The sequence below is a fragment of the Athene noctua genome, chromosome Z (genome assembly GCF_965140245.1).
Source record: "Athene noctua chromosome Z, bAthNoc1.hap1.1, whole genome shotgun sequence".
In the NCBI taxonomy this organism is placed as follows: Eukaryota; Metazoa; Chordata; class Aves; order Strigiformes; family Strigidae; genus Athene; species Athene noctua.
In genome coordinates, this window is record NC_134077.1 from 50,238,019 (window position 1) to 50,254,309 (window position 16,291).

Genomic DNA, 16,291 nt, shown 5'->3' on the forward strand with positions numbered 1-16,291 from the left:
GAGGAAAGAAATGAATGCATATGCCAAAGGCCAGCAGTTCTGCATAATGATAAATAAAAGCCAGCTGAATCCACATGTTGCATCAAATTACCCAGTGATAATTCTTGTAATACATGTGAAGTCAAGATGACTTTCCTGGGCAGCAAGATGAACAGAAGCATGTCATTTTCAACAGAGTGGAGGAACAGGAAGACTAGCAGGCGAGACTACTGAGCTAACCACAGGTGGCAAGTGGTCCTAAGGTCATCTGAAACCTACCATCATCATCACAGAAAGGGGCCACTCATAAGCTTGTGTGGCCAGGCCCTTTGTTCTCTCAGGCTGTTTGTTTAAAAAAAAAAAAAAAAAAAAAAAAAATCAGGTAAAATTCTTTTGCAACATGTGCAGTGTTTGCGGTTCATATAATATGTTTGTATGCTTATTGTTAAATCTGTTACAGTGTAATGAGTCTTCACTATTGTGTTGCATGCATGAGTGTAGTTATGCACTGGTTTGAAATAGAATAATGTTGCATGCACTGTTTGTCGTATAGCAGTCTCTGGACTACAAGGCTGCATGTTCATTGGTATGTAATTGAATGCAATCAGTTTACTGCATGCAGCTTCAGAAAGTCACACCTCCTTGTGCTGAGTAAAACATCATATTGCATGCTGCTTTAATAGCAGTTAGCAAAATAGATCAGGGGACTAAAATACTTTGTATCAGCAGTGGACCCAAATCCAAACTCTGATCCCAGTCCACTCTATGTTGGGCTGAACAATTTGAAAGAGATTCCTCTCCCAATTTGGGGCCTGAACTTTATTAATTGTGAAAATCAAACCCATTTATGCCAATATCTCAAACTTCCAGATGGATGGTAGAAATCCAGATTTTAGAGCTGGGTTTGAGTCCAATGCTAAACAATATAAATGAAATTCAGTTGATGTAGTGTTTCTTTCAACCATATCTGTATTCTTTGCAGAAATTCACTGTCAGCAAGCATCACTGAAAAAAGGATGGAAGACACTGAAAAGGAAGAATGTTTCCCCTGGGGTTTTTGAAGGTGGATAGGTAACGTGTTATCTGCAGTGAATTCTGTATTCAGTCCACTCCTTAACATGCTCTGTTACATGGAAGGTGAGTGTGGTTCACTCCTCCTTTCTGCTAATTGGACTCTGGATGTGGGGTAGTGCTTAGAGAATGGTGCTTGGGGGATGGCATAACATGCATAGCCACACTGCAGTCTTGGATACACAGCTGTATTCAAGAAGGGATGTGAAAGAGAATCTTCTTTATATGTGCACAGTTACTTCAGGGCCAAAGCTCTGAGAAGCACAGGGTGCTGACTACTGCTCAGTTTACCAGGAATCAAGCATCTCCAAAGTGGATGGAGATGTCCATATAATTCATACAGCACACCTCTAAGTGGGGCAATGACAGTTATAGTGCCTGTTACTATGAGATAATAATTTACATTTGCTGGTTTAGCTATCATTAGCACAGAAATTGGTTAGAATAAATAGGGTTTTGTATGCTTAATACCGAAATCTTTCCGTGTAGTATTAGTGGGGAAAATGTTAGTTAGTATTTGGATTAATTCAACTAATATATGGTAATCTGAAGCCTGAGTGAGAGTAATTAACTGAGTCCCCCATTTCACTTGGCTTTGTGAGAAAGCAAAAGAGCCTCTTGGGGATGGGGAACATTGAGAGTTGAAAGCCAAATGGTCAGGGGAGAAGTTGTATGGGTATAGCTGTACTTTGGGTTTTCAGAGAGCTGGTGACTCCACATGGTTCTGCAGAAGCAGAAGGACTGAGGCAGAGTGGTCTTAACATGCATTAAATGCAAATCATAATGCAAAGTTAACAACTGCCTAGCACCTTGAAAACAGAGACACTCTCAAGTTCTTCTGCTAATAGGACCTAGCAGCTTGATTACACAGAGAAACAAAAGCAGAATGAATTTGAGTGTCTTTTGTATGACATGTCCTGTCTCACGAGACAGTTCATCGTCATTGAATGGTCCTTTTTGGAAAATACAGCTTGTATATTTATAAAAAGTGATATATCTTATGGGTTCATTCAGAAGGGCAGTGTTAGAACTTGTATACTCTAATAAAAAAGAGATTTTGCAAGATACCTATCTCCAAAGTCATGCTTTGGACATGAAGCCAATTAAGGGTTAGAGAAAAATATTTGTTAGACTAGATTTTTTGTAAGGTTTCTATGCCTTCCTTGAAATATCTGCTATGGGCTACTCTTTAAGAGAGAATATATTGTAGTAAATGACCTGAAGCTGGATCCAGTTTGGAGGTTACTATGATCCTGATTTAGCAACAGAATACAGTTTTACTCTCTCTCCATCTCCTTGACCACTACTAGGATAATCAGCTAGAGACCAGGCTAGTGGAAAAAAGCCTGAAGGTCAAAAAAAGAAGTTAAAGGATTGAGCTACTTAACAGATCTAAACATCTAAGTACATTTTTTCTTTAGTTTTTTGGTGTCATTAACCTTATTCTTGACAGATGGAGGGTGGTGCAGAAGGAAGGCTTTTGTAGGTGTGCATTCAACACAGAGGTTTTGTATACCCCCACTTTGTGTTCATAAAAGCTGCAACCAATATTTTAAGATGTTTCCTCTTTGAAAGGTACCCCAAATTTTGGACCAAGACTGTCAGAGTCTAAATAATGGTTAATTGCAGATGTATATGACTGTATTCTCAGCAGTGGAGGGGCAGCTGTATGCCTTTTTTGGCATCACCTGTTGGGGGCATACATTTACCATAGTTACAAGTTAAAAATGGGTGCTTCGGCTAGCACAGATCTGTGTGTGCACACAGGGTGAACAGATATTTCTAAATAAGGTGTGCTACTGGATAAACAGTTTTACTCTACATTTCTAGAAATAAGACTCATTGTTCAGAACTATTGTGTTAGAAGAAGTCATCAAGATCAGGTGTACTTCTCTGTTACTGATGAATGAAACAGTTTCTGAAACTTGCATGTTATAAAAGAAGGTACAGATTGTACTGAGATTGCTTCAAATATTCCTTAAAGTTAGATCATCTATAAATACTGAGAACAGAGCTGTCACTGAGCATATCAATAGATAAAAAGTTTCTCTGGCAGTAAAAACAAGAGAGTCCTTTCAAGTGCATGGACTTCTGTTAGCAGATTGATGAGAGTCTCCCACTGAAGATGCAGGAGTGTAAGAATAACAACCATTGGATAGATTGCATACTACATACCTAATAGCATGTGGTACTCTATGTCTAACAGTTGTCAAAGCCAACTCTTTCACTGTATAAAGTTTATTAAATAAACCAAAAATGAAGTTGGCCAGCTTCCCTTCATTTTCTGCTTGTAGATTTTCTACACATGAAAAAACTCCGTTTCAAGAAACAAAATGAGGAGCTGAGAGGAAGAAAAGGAGGACTCGTCGTCTCCTCGCTCTATGAGTGACAACAGCTTGCATGTCACATCTGCCGATGTCGCCTTATTCCACAAACCTTTTCTTCCAGGCTTTCCATCACTTGTGCAGTCAGGACAGGCTTCATCTCAGTCAGGCTGGTGTGACAAATGGCATCACTTGGTCTCTGTGTCACTTTTGGGGGTGCTCCCCCGCAGGGGTACTCCCTGCACTGTACACTTTATACATGGCATTAGGCGCATCCACACCACACAATTAGCCTCCCCGTCCTATCTGTACTCTCTGTTCTGTTTTCCTTAGCTACTTCTCCAGACTTATATCTTCCAGACATGGAAATGATGAATTTACCAGTTGGTGTTCAAAGTTCTGTAAACAGTAATATACTGGTTTAGTCTTCAGAACTTGTGAATGTCCCCTGTCTTACTTCATACAGCACATGCTCACTTTGCCTGTTTTGCAAATGAACAAATAATACTTCAATTATTAAACAGATTTCTAAAAATGCATTTTTGGTCTCTGTTTTTTTCTTTTTCAGAAGCAAGTTATATTTAGTATAGACTTTGTTTGTTCTCAGCAAATACTGGTACAACTTGGTAATGATTTATAAATTATTTTTTAAATTTGGCAAGAATATAATACTGTTAAGAAATAACTGGAGCCTTCTTCTAGACATGTCATGCTTTCATTTAAAAAGTCCACCTTTTGATGTCTGTTTTTTTAACCTGTGAAGCCTTATGCTTTGGAGGTGGCAAAGATAAACTTGAGCACTGTAGGATACTAGAAGATATTAATGAGAATATTAGTAGGTTTTATGTCTTGTCACAGAAAACATTTCAAACTAATAACTAGTCAGTGTCTTGTCTCAATATTTGAGATGGCTATAATTTTTGAAAATGTGTTGAGAATGTCTGTGCACTCTATATGTGCCTGTCATTTCCCTGAAATATGAGTTCTAGAATTCTGTTTTTTAATCAATTAAATAATTTTAATTAAAAACAGCAACAACAAAAACTAGCATCGCAGCCAAAAGACTCTTTGAAACCACACGAAGGGACGGTATTTTCATGTGATGGTGTATCATAGAGGAACAGATTTGAGCTTCCTGAGTGGGCTACTTTATATAACAGAGTAAAATATGACTAAAGCTATGAAAAATACCAGGGCATTAGCCTTTTTAATGGAACAAAATGGCAATGTAAAATGTCTTCTTTCTGTCTTAGATGTCAAGTCCCTTTAAAGCAGAACAGGTCAGCCTCAGAAAATACATATTGGTAATTTTTCACTGGATATATTTGCATGCTGAAATTATATTCAAAATACACAACACATTTTGTGCCAAGAAAATGACTCCACAGTATGACCATCTGCAAAGCAGAAAATACTCTTGGACAGATTTGGAACTCAGCATGTGGTCCCTACTGCAGACAGCGCAGTAGCTAATTTTACGGGAGATCAGGATAACTCTATACTGGTATTTATTTGAGCCTAACTAATGAAACAGCATGTGTCTTAGAAAGGTGTAATGTGTGTCTATGTCAAATAACTTTATTACTGGAAAGGAAGCAAATGTAGTCACATCCAACTTTCCCAAACTCTGTGCTGTTTAGCCATGCAGATAATGTCCAGAATTTCTACTTAGACAACAATTTGCATGCACAAGTCAGGTAATGGCACTCTCAACCTAGCAGTGATACCTGTTTCTGGGCTTGATTTGTGGTTCAGGTGCTCATGCTGCAGAAACATTTGCAAATTTGATTTGCTGCAAAGAAAGCTTATGTCTGCCCCATGCTGCCTGGCAGTGCAAGCTAGAAAGAAGTCTTCAGAATGTCCTTTCCACATCACCAGGCTATCTGTGTAAAGACATCTCCCCCAAAATGATCTAGAATATTCTGAACAGAGAGATCCAGGAACCTTTCCCTGGAGAAAGTGTGTTATCAGAGCAATGGCAGATATTCAACTGTCTTTTTTCTTCTTGTTTTCATCAGATACTTATTCAAGACTTGTTAACTCCCAGGTGGGAAGAGTATTGTGCCTTTTGTTGCAGGTACACAAAGAGTTGCTGTCAGGCCTCTCTGATCTTGCCTAGGCAGAATTGCTCTATGAATATATTTTTTGAAGTTCTCAGCATTTTCACCAAAAGGATTATCAACTTAAACCCGGCCATTGCTTGAGTACATTTAGTATTCAAGTTTCAAAAAATGAAGATAAAATAATTGTGAAATTTAAGTTCAGATGTCCTGCCACATCTGAGATGTATCTCAACAAGCTGTCACTTTTCTCAGGTCCTTTCCCCCACCTCCAGTCTTCTTGCAGACTTTGGGAACACCCTAGTTCAGTAAAACCAAGATATTTTACTGAAAGGAAGACAGTTGGAAAATCTACAGCACTTTGTTACTAACTGAAAGGATGTATATCTACCTTTTCAGCTGCTTAGTGCTTTTCCTGCTCTGCCGAGACAGGGCGTATAAACAGTAACCACAGCTACCTTCCAACCCTCAGCCCCGGGCTTCAGCCTTTTCAGCTGGTGCATTTCCTCTCCTACACTCAAGTAGCAGTTTTGATCAACAAGGTCCTTGAGTCAGATGGGTCTATTGAATAACACGCTTTATGGCTGATTATCAGGAGCTGGCAGGCTGAAGAGGTAGTTGCAAAACCACTACAAATCCCAGCCCTACACCAGAAAAATAACAAGTTTGTAAACATTTTTTGTCGGGTGCACTGGCCTGAAAATTAGTTTTGCTTCCTACCTGCTCCATGTTGCTGCTACAGATAGAAGATAGTGGAGGCATATAGGAACAGAAAGGAAGTTATGAAGTAAGGAACCTTAACAAAATGGATGCGGTATCAGTTACAGTTGAATTTATTCCTCAAGCACAGTTCATATCTCTAAAATACAAATATTTTTTGTGAGAGGCAAATTGTATGAGGGATCTCAGTGTGCTAATTGGACCACTGGAAGAGACAAAAGAGGATGAAGTGATGGTGATGCCTCTGTGTCAGCAACTTGCAGCCAAAATGCCTGGGAAGCTCAGACACACCTGGTGAAGCAAGAGGTCTCAAAGGCAGCAGTGGGCTGCGGACTGCCACAGTCATGGACTTCCCACCCCATTGCCTCCAAAGGATTTGATTCGGTGCAAGAAAGAGATGGGAAACCACAAGTTTTAGCTCAATAGCAAGGCTGAGGGGATGGCTCTGTACAACATAATGACTGTTTGCTTTTCCTGATTCAAAGAAAAGCATTTTTGGTGGAGAAGAATATTTATTTTTCCGGATTACTATTTGAGGAGTAACTAATGTGTCAGTATCATGACATCTCTGTGATGCTTGCTGTGCTGTATTTCTAAGACACATCAGGGCTACTTTTTTAAACCAACCAATTTTTACTTGCTCTGTAAGAATAGTAGCTACTTTAACTAAAACACTTGTTTGGAGTCAAAGAAGTGTTGTGGTAAATGTGGGAACTGAATACAAGTGCTGAACTGTGAAATGGAGGGCTGTTGTAGCTGTGATGGTCTGAGGGCATATGCAAGGCAGGGTTTGTAGTGAGAAGCAATTTTATTAGATGAGCAGATGTAGCTGGGGAAAAAAAAAAAAAAAAAAAAAAAGACAAGTTATGAAACAAACAAGCTCTTCTCTAGACCTGAAGAAAGGATTGTGTGCCTGAAAGCTTTTTGACTACCTGTTGCTATAAATCTCATGCTTCTTCAGAATGGCAGGAGTTTAAACCTGCTGCAAGACGTGTTCCACCCCCACAATCACCCACCCCCTAAAAATAGTAAATTCATGTGATTCTTTTAGGTGATTGAAACTTTGGATTGGACTCTAGGTAAAAGCATCCAAGACATAATTATATAGCAATTACTGATTACTACTGGATAAACCTGTGACATTTGCTGAGCCATTATATGTTGAATGCTTATACACATATGACATTTCTCTCCTGACTCACTTGTTGATCCTGTGCATTCACCTACTGTGTAGTTGAAATATCCTTTACATGGCATAAACTTAAAATAATTTATGTTTTTATCAAGGTGATGTATCCAGGTTTTGATTAATTTTGACTGTTCTTTAGCTTGTAGTTAATTGTCTTCCATCCTGTTGGGGTTTTTTCATAAAATACATGGGTATTTTTATGTTTTTAGGTCTGAATATAATGTGCTGTTAGTCTCAATCCATATTTAAAACAGTTAAACAAGGTTTAGAGTCACCTTTACTTGTCTTTGTGCAACTGTTGTCTTACCAGTGGGATACGTCTGTTACAGCTTTTTAGCTAATGGTCACAGGAAGGTCTTTCTGTGCATGGGAGAAATGATGAATACTGACCAGACTGACTATTCAGATAATAAGTTGTTAAATACTGAAAGAATCTATAAGATTTGTTTGTGGCAATATGATTTCAAGAGTTTTTGTAGTATGCAGTTACTCTTCTGTGAGAAAGTATGAATTCAGTTTTTTTCAACATGCATTTCTTTCATTTAGCCTGAGTGCAATGGGAAGAAGAAAGCAATATTAGAAAACTGAAGCAAAATGTTAATGGCATTAATTTTGCTTACAATATAAAAATGGGACCACAAATAAATTGTTCAGATCATACTGAACAAATATCAGTTAAAATTTTTTACATTGGATGTATTGTACACCACATGCCTATTACCCGTAATATTTTAGGGTTCTGGTATCATCTAAAGCCAGGAGGTTTTGCTCTGCTTGGAAAAGCACATAGTATAGTAGTGAGAAAAAGGATAGTTACTACCTCTTACATTACAATAAAGGTTTAAAAAAAAGGTGTAAAGCAATGTTGATTAAAGACATATCTTATGATCAGATTCCTCATGTCTTAATAAGATACAGAAATGAGTCTTGGAAGAAGGTGTTTTTAAAATATTCTAAATTACAGTGAAAAAAGGTCTTTTTAATAGAGTGAGAAAACATTCTTATCGTTTGTAGTTCTCAAGATACTTTTCCTTACACTAACATTATTTACTGTCTTCCGCTTCACACTGAGATAATCTAAATTTGAATGGCACCTGTTTTAGCCTTGAGAAGAGAGCTAACTGACCTGTAACTATCTTCACTTGTGAACAGAAATAGGTCTGAAGCTGTTCTCTCCCAGTGCATTCAAGTATAATGAAGAAACCCACATATTCATTTACTATAAAGATTTTTTCTGTCTCTTCAGGGAAGCAATCAGTTGTGTTTGTGAAGCTGTGCCTGGTGCCAAAGGAGCCTTCAAGAAACGAAAGGTATTTTTCTTTTCTTGTAGTGCAGTTGACTGTATTTTTTTATCTCAACACAGAGAAGACGAGGCACAGCAGGCAGGTGACTTTAAAGCAGCTTTGAGAATTACAGATCATTAATCATTTAAAGTATTGGCTGTTGTCACCCACTGTATGTTGCCTCTTGCCCTTTTGGTCAGCATCTGCTTTTATAGGCATCTAGGAGTATAAGTACATCTAGGAAAAAGGTTGTGGCTTGCCTTTATGTTTCTACTGTAAAACCCCCCTCCTTTTTCTTTCTTTTGTAGATTGCAGGTGGAAGGCTTAAAACTAACAAAAAGGGATGCCTCTTCATAAAATGCATGAGTAAATTGTAGAAATAGGTGCTGGAAGCTATTGCAGAGGCCAAAAATATACATAGTTTTGAAAGTGATTAGATCTTTTCTTGGAGCATAGCTCTGCTGGTGACAATTAATGAGTTTGGGAATCACTTCTGGAAATGGAGAGAACATACGAGGTGATCCTCTGTTCCCTGTGCTCTTTCCATAACCACCTGCAGCTGATGGGTCTGTAGACAACACTGATGACAGGTCCAGTGGATGTTGGCCTGACACAGTTATTACCATGCTTTTATTCTTATTTGTGTGATAGGAGTTATGATCTACAGGCATGGAATGGAGGAAGCCTCAGCTCAGCTCGTGCACTGCCTGCTCTTCCAGGGCCCTGCTAGTAAAGATGGGATTTAATGCTAGCTCTAAAGGAAGAAGCATAGAAAGCAGTTAATTATAGCCCATGTGTGTGTTGTTGGATGCAGGAGAAGAACAGGCAGGTGAAAGAAAAGGTCTGCCTGCTTCCCAGCTGCTCCACCATCTAGGTGGAATCCCAGCAGAAAGAGATGAGATGAAATGCCACTTGTCTGTAATGGAGAATCTTCCCCTGGTAAAATAAGGCATATGTGACAACATATGTCACAGCATAGTTGGAATTTGTCATTGTGGTTTCCCCACCACCACCACAGAATTTATCTCATTGGCATTTCTCGGTTCTCTGGCTTTTGTTTTTAAACCCAAAAGTAAAGAGGAAAATATCTTTTTCCTTGGAAAGCAAAATGAGGCTGTCATTGGAAAAGTGGGTAAAACAGAGTCCCAAGTGCCTAGTGAGACACCTTGCTGTATTACTGTTTTTAGAAGCAATGTTGCTTATACATTATTGAAAAGAATTAGTGATTGTAAAGTAAGTGTACTGGCTGAGAAGAAAATTCTCAGTGACAGAATTTCAGATAAATGTTAAAGACAGACATCTTTTGCCAGCCTGTGCTTTCATCATGTTTTTGCCACTAGTGGCTTATCGATTTGGTTAAGGTGACATGTACTTCTTGAGGGCAAGTTTTCACACTTTACCCACACTGTGGGCAGGTGATCCTTAGGCATGAGCTGGGGAATCATGAAGGGCTAAGGAAAGAAGAGAAACAAAAATATCTAAAAGGGCTTGTTTTAAAGTGAAGGTAATGAAATATTAGCTCTGTAACATGACGAAGTTAAAATAGTGCCGCACAAACATTACATATGAACAGTATGTAGGCAGTGCATATTTAAACAATTAAACAGAGGGAAAAGAAGCTAAAACTGAATATATGTAAGCTTTAAGGAGTAAAGAAGTACAGGTGTGTCCATCCTGCTAGGGATAAAACTTTCCAAACTTGCAGGCAGTTTAGGACAAATGCAAATACAGTCGCAGAAGAACCCTGCCTCCGGTCACAGCTTTGCTTTCATATCCTAATGACTAGCATAAATATTCACCAGCACAAGTAGAAGGACTTGGTCTATTATTGCTGGGCAGCCTGATTTTGTACAGGCTGTGGTTACCTGAATGAGGCTGCTCTCATGCAGCTATGTGGTTCCCTGTAGCTGTCAAAGGTGCAAAGTTTGTAAATTTTGCTTTGGTAGCATAACTTGTATTGCTAAAAAATATCTAGTGAAAAGCCTACAAAAGTTATCAGTAGTATTACATCCCCTTTATTACATTCCAACACTTTGTACTTATTCTCTGACTTAAGAGTAATCTTTAGCTGTGTGCATACAAAGGTTTTAGCCTACTGCTAAGGAGCCTACAAGCATAATGACACTGTGTATCCATTTTTGTGAGCATCCCATCAGTATCACTGGAGTCCCATTTTACATGTGGGAAGGTGGTAGAGCAGTCACTAGATGCAGAGCAAACAACAGATTTCGGGAGCTGAAGCTGTTTTTACAGAATAAGAACATGGCATTTTAAGAAACTGATTTAAGGCATTCATCTTAGTCTGCTCACTTAGTCCCTTGATGAAGATGAGACTTTGCTGTCTCACAAACCCCTTATTTTGTTAGGTCAAGAGTGGATGAACAGCTGCCTAGCTATTATTATTATTATTAGTAGTAGTAGTATAAATGAGAAATTGTCTCCAGAGCACAACAGCTGTTGCAGTGAAATGATCTTTGAAAAGTCAGCAACTTTTAAGAAACCTTTAAGATTACACCTAACCCTGCATACAATGAAGGTGGTCCCAAATAAATGCAGAACAAATGTGCTTTTTTCCCCCCCCTTGCAGCCACCAAGCAAAGTTCTTTCTAGCATCTTGGGAAAGAGCAATCTTCAGTTTGCAGGAATGAGCATAATGCTGAATATCTCCACTACCAGTTTAAACCTAATGACTCCTGATACAAAACAGGTGAGTGTAACTGCCATATTAATTTGTGAGGCTTTTGATGAACAGCCTACTGCTCAGTTATTTGCTGTCTGCCAGAAAAACTCCATTGCTCAAAGTTATTATTCCTCAGTAATGTCTATAAAATGAATGAAAACAGGATATAAAGTGTAGTAGGAGTCATAGTTTATTCCACTATTCAACACAGTTTTGGTGGATTATTCTGGCCATGCTTCAGGTAGCTTGGTTTTGCTCTTAAAAGACCTATGACATGAAATGGCATTTTCTGGTCGTGGGAGTTCTCCTTGAGTTCAATTACAAACTTTTAGAGTGTTAAAAGGGATGAATTTGGAGTGACTAAAGGAACGAATGGGCATCCCGAATTTTGTTGTAGTTCTTCCCATTTAGAGCCTTAAAGGGCAATCTGGTCCTGAGACGCTGCTAAAAATACAGCCTCAGAGATTTTGCAGTGCTGTGAAATGCCAGTCTTTCCAGAGACAAGGCAGAGCCTTTTTCAGGCAGCCCATTTCTTTTTCATTGTGCTGAAGGTACAGATAGACTTTGGGGAATCACTGCAGTGGATTGTGAATGATGTATGAGATGAGAAAAATCCTTGCTTAGGATATATATAAAGAGGAGGCAGACAGACATGCAGACTCACTACTGTACTGTTTGCTGTGAACCACACACTGTGTTAGGGTATGCAACTTTCAGCCCAGATACAGTTAGAGAGAAAAAAAAAGTAATTCCTGCTGTCCCTAGGAGCCTCAGGATTAAATAATATGAAAGAATACATCCATCATCTATTAAAAAGCTTGCTGTTTATTATTATGTTTTCATTGTTTTATCTTCATTCTTGTCCTTATTTAGAAAACATCATAATCTTATGCAGTGAGCACTGAGACTGTGAGAGCAGCATTATGGCTGGTTGCAGTAGTTTGGAGCCTTATTAGGGAGTATACACAGCAGTGCCTTTCATAAGGGCAGTTGCCCCCAGTCAGAAGCATAGGAACTTGGTGTTAATTAGATCTACTAAAAAAGCGCCATACGCTGCAATTCACCTTGTCTTCAGCTGACACCAGGGTAGAAGTGGAGTTAAAACTGATTTATCCCAGGGAAGAATCCTCCCCCAGATGTTTTGCCTTTTCTCTGAGTTGACAAAACTGTTTATCTTTCTCTCACATCATTATTTTTGAGATAGACTTGGTCTGGGTGGTGCAGGCCTGGGAAACGTCTGGTTTCTCAGAGATCTCCAGTCTGGCTGTGGTCTCCCTTGTTTCTTGTTTGTGCCAAGCATTCGATTTGAAAATAAGCATGGCCCAGCAACTGCCCTTTGAGGTCTCACCCAGGAAGATGGCTGTGAACTTCTGTAATAGTCTCTTTTTGCCTGAGGAGCTGGAGGGAATGAAAAAATAAGGTTGTTGTTGGCCCTTGGGATAGCAGGAAAGCAATTGCATGTATCCCTGCACATCAATTTTGTGAACATGTTAAGCACGGATGAGTGGAAGATGATTTTGTTTTGTTTATTTGTTTAAGATGATTTTGTTCTGTTTATTTGTTTAATATGTGGATTTGGGTAGACGGGAATGTTTTTAAACTATGTGCCATGAATCATTTCATTTTAAGCAATGCAAGGCATTGGTAATTTGCTATGCTTTGTTTCAATATTTTTTGGGGGCGTGGGGGTGGGGAAGAAATGCAATGCACTGACCTCAAACTAAACTAAGCTATTTAGCTATTTAGCTGTGGAATTAAAAACAAACAAACAAAAAAAGTGTCTGATGAATTGATGGTTTCAAGCACATTCTAGTTTTCTTAAAATTTGGAAAAATGTTTTGAGGCAATCTGGTTTTTATGATGCTGTACTAAAAGATTGGGTTATTTGCTCAGTTCAAGACAGTGACAATATTAAAAGTGTAGCAAATCTTCACTAGTTCACCTTTATGGTTAGGATCATTTCATTATGGGAAAAAGAGAAGGAAATTCTCACTGATGAGGAAGAGAATGATGGTTCACCACTGAATACTTAAAAATTAAGCAGGAGTATTGAAAGTGAAGCACTCTACACATACTACAAATAGTTGTCAACTCTGACTTAGTGAAGCACCAAGATCTAGAGAAACTCATGTTAGGCGTTTTTCTTTCCAAGGAAGACAGTTGCTAGTTCAAGTCTTTAAGATGGAGGATTGGGGAAAACAGCCCAGAGAATATCTTTTTAGCCTCATTTTTTTTCAAAAAGGATTTTCTAAAGTAAAAATATGCCATACGCTCTCTGAAGTGAGCAATCAAGATCCAAGTGACTATTACCACATGCTCTGAGTCACTAAATAGGGGAGCCTGTCCTATACCAGCCAAATTCCTTGGCATGGTTTCAGTGACTCAATTGATCTAGTGAAATTTTCTTTCAAATGACCTTTTCTTTCTTGATTGTTACATGATTTCTTTATTAAAATATTTCATAGGTTAAATCTCAGAATAGCAATGGAGCAGAACTGTTCTTCTATGAGAGGTTCATGACGATTTGTCTCTTTCCGGAGGAGTATCATATTAGTTCAAATTGTACATAAGCAAAATGAATTTCAAATGCCCTGGACTGTGCCTGAGATTTTGTACACAATGCTACGTTGCAGCTAGATTCAAAATTCTGTTTGCATATTGCAAACATATTGGTGTTTGAAACATAAAATGATGCAGTTGGTGCTGGAAGTAATGCTAGGATCCTTAGTGTACAGACTGGCATGATTTCATTTTTTTCACCAGAGTGGCATCAGCAGAAAACCTTTTGCTCCATGCATCCCTACCTGAAATAAAGAAAGTGAGCTTTAGCAGATTAAAATTTCTCCAAAGATATTGTATGACAGATCTGTATGATTTACAGGAGTTCTGAACACTTTTAGCAATTTTGCCATGTCCTGCTAGGTTTTAAAGAACACCAGAATAGATACATTTATCCTTAAGTTTGTTTATATTATCATGCTACTCTTTGCACTCCACAGAGTTAATTTGGATCTTGGTTTTGGATTTTCACCCCTATACAAAAAGAAATCAGAAGGGTAAACTGTAAGAAAACCTAGTGAATCACAATTACTTTTTCTGTTCCATGCAGATCATAGCAAATCACCATATGCAATCTATTTCCTTTGCGTCTGGAGGTGATCCGGTAAGCATTCCTTTAAAGCTATCCCCCATGTAGATACTGCTTTATGATGACTGTGTGACAAAATTTATTGCATAGCTTACTGAAGGAAAAATATAACCACAATAGCTCCTGTTTCTTTTTTCATAAATTCTTCTTGATTGTTGCCATCAAAGTCTTTTTGAGGGAAACGACTGACAAGCAGTAATAAATCCTGCTCTTTGAATGACTGAAACAAAAAGTATCAAAGGGCTGTGAGCATACATATAACAACTGATAAGCAGAGCTCTATTTTACCGAGTAATGTAGTATAGACATATGGGTTTCATGAGAATTTTTGTTCTGAGTGGTTTTTATTTTGCACTTTTTACAGTCATAAACTGTGTTGCAGTTGTATTTATAGCAATGCATGCATATATTTTTTTTTTCTTGTTGTCTTTAAATGCGCGTTGAGAAAACTGTGCTAAATACTGCCTTCAGGTATATTTGCTACACTCATGCAGCTTGAAGAAAGGCTTCCAGGAAAAGCCCAGATAGTTCTTTCTAGTTTTGCAAAGCTTTCAGATACACCTACACATTTGGTTCGTTTAGATCAAATGGCGGTTTCCTGCTTGCTGTGCTTTTCCCTGTTTTTATAAGCAGTCCATCCAAAGGCATATTAAATGTTCTTTAAAAGTATTTGTCACCCAGGAAACAATGGGAGAATTATAAAACAGGGACATTGTTCACTTCTTACTTGGAGGTTTGAAAGCTTTTAAACCTAGATTAATCAAACGAGTTTGCTTTTTCCTCCATCATGTGATTATCTGTCATTTATCAGTCATGTACTACAGGTAAGGCAATTTCTAGCCTGCTTTGTGAGTTCGTTTTCTCAGTTCAACTCTGTTAAGTTGAAGATCCTTGGCACTTTCTCTGTTCATTTCGCTATCCCCAGAAAACATAAGGGCAAACTTCAGTCTCAGTATAGCTCTGCTGAGCTCAGTTCAGTTCCAGAAGGGAAAAAGACACCATATCATAATAATTTGGGGAACAAAAAATGGATCAACACAACTTTGAAATACAACAGATTGCAATGGATGCTGTAAATGAACAATTCCTGAAGTGGGCAGAGGAGTGATTACCACAGTTCCCTGCCTCCGTAAGAAGATTCTTCATTCCCCATCTGCCATCCCAAATGCTAAGTCCTAGAAACACCATTGCACACTGCCCACTGATAGAGTGATTTTACCAGGAAAGTGGAGAGGAGCAGCAGTAGAGATTGGATTTGGAGTAAACAAGCTCTTCCAAATGTTTTAGAGAAAGAAAAATCATGCTACTGAGTCAGTGAGCTACCAGAGAAATAAAATTGCATGGTGTAAAGGAGCCTACAAGACACAGTGAAATTGTAAAGTTGCATTCCCAATAAGACCAGTGCGTGGTGATCTCGTTCCGGGGGTGGAGAAGGTAGGTGTGAGTATATAATGGTGCTCTACAGGTTTGTCTCAGTGGGCTAGTATCTGGCACAACTTTAAATCAAAAGCTTGTTCATAAAGCAGGTGGTTCCTTGGTCCTGCAGGCACACAGAAGAAGACAAGATGCAAGGATGTGATTTAAGTCACAGCATTATTAACCCATCTGAGGGTCATCCAGACATAACTTTCATCAGCCCTTAATGATTTCCACTTGGTGCAGGACTGCCACCACCAAACTTTGTTCCCCAAACACAATTGGACTCTAGCCCATAAACTCACTTTTTCATATAAGATTTAAGATGGAGAAAGGCCATGCTGAATTAGGAACCCAGGTCTGTGCCCATGTTTCTTCAGGAAATACTTCCCTACTCTAAATTTTGAAGTTTGAGTTATTT

The 16,291-nt window shown here is 38.5% G+C and overlaps 1 protein-coding gene across 1 annotated transcript in view; it reads left to right on the forward strand.

Annotated features, from left to right (window-relative positions):
* Positions 1 to 16,291, forward strand: part of SHC3 (SHC adaptor protein 3) — a 58,518-nt gene that overhangs the window by 26,346 nt on the left and 15,881 nt on the right. The window contains exons 3-5 of the mRNA XM_074931964.1: positions 8,590 to 8,653; positions 11,214 to 11,333; positions 14,416 to 14,469. Coding sequence (XP_074788065.1) covers positions 8,590 to 8,653; positions 11,214 to 11,333; positions 14,416 to 14,469 — 238 coding nt within the window. The remainder of the gene's footprint in view (positions 1 to 8,589; positions 8,654 to 11,213; positions 11,334 to 14,415; positions 14,470 to 16,291) is intronic.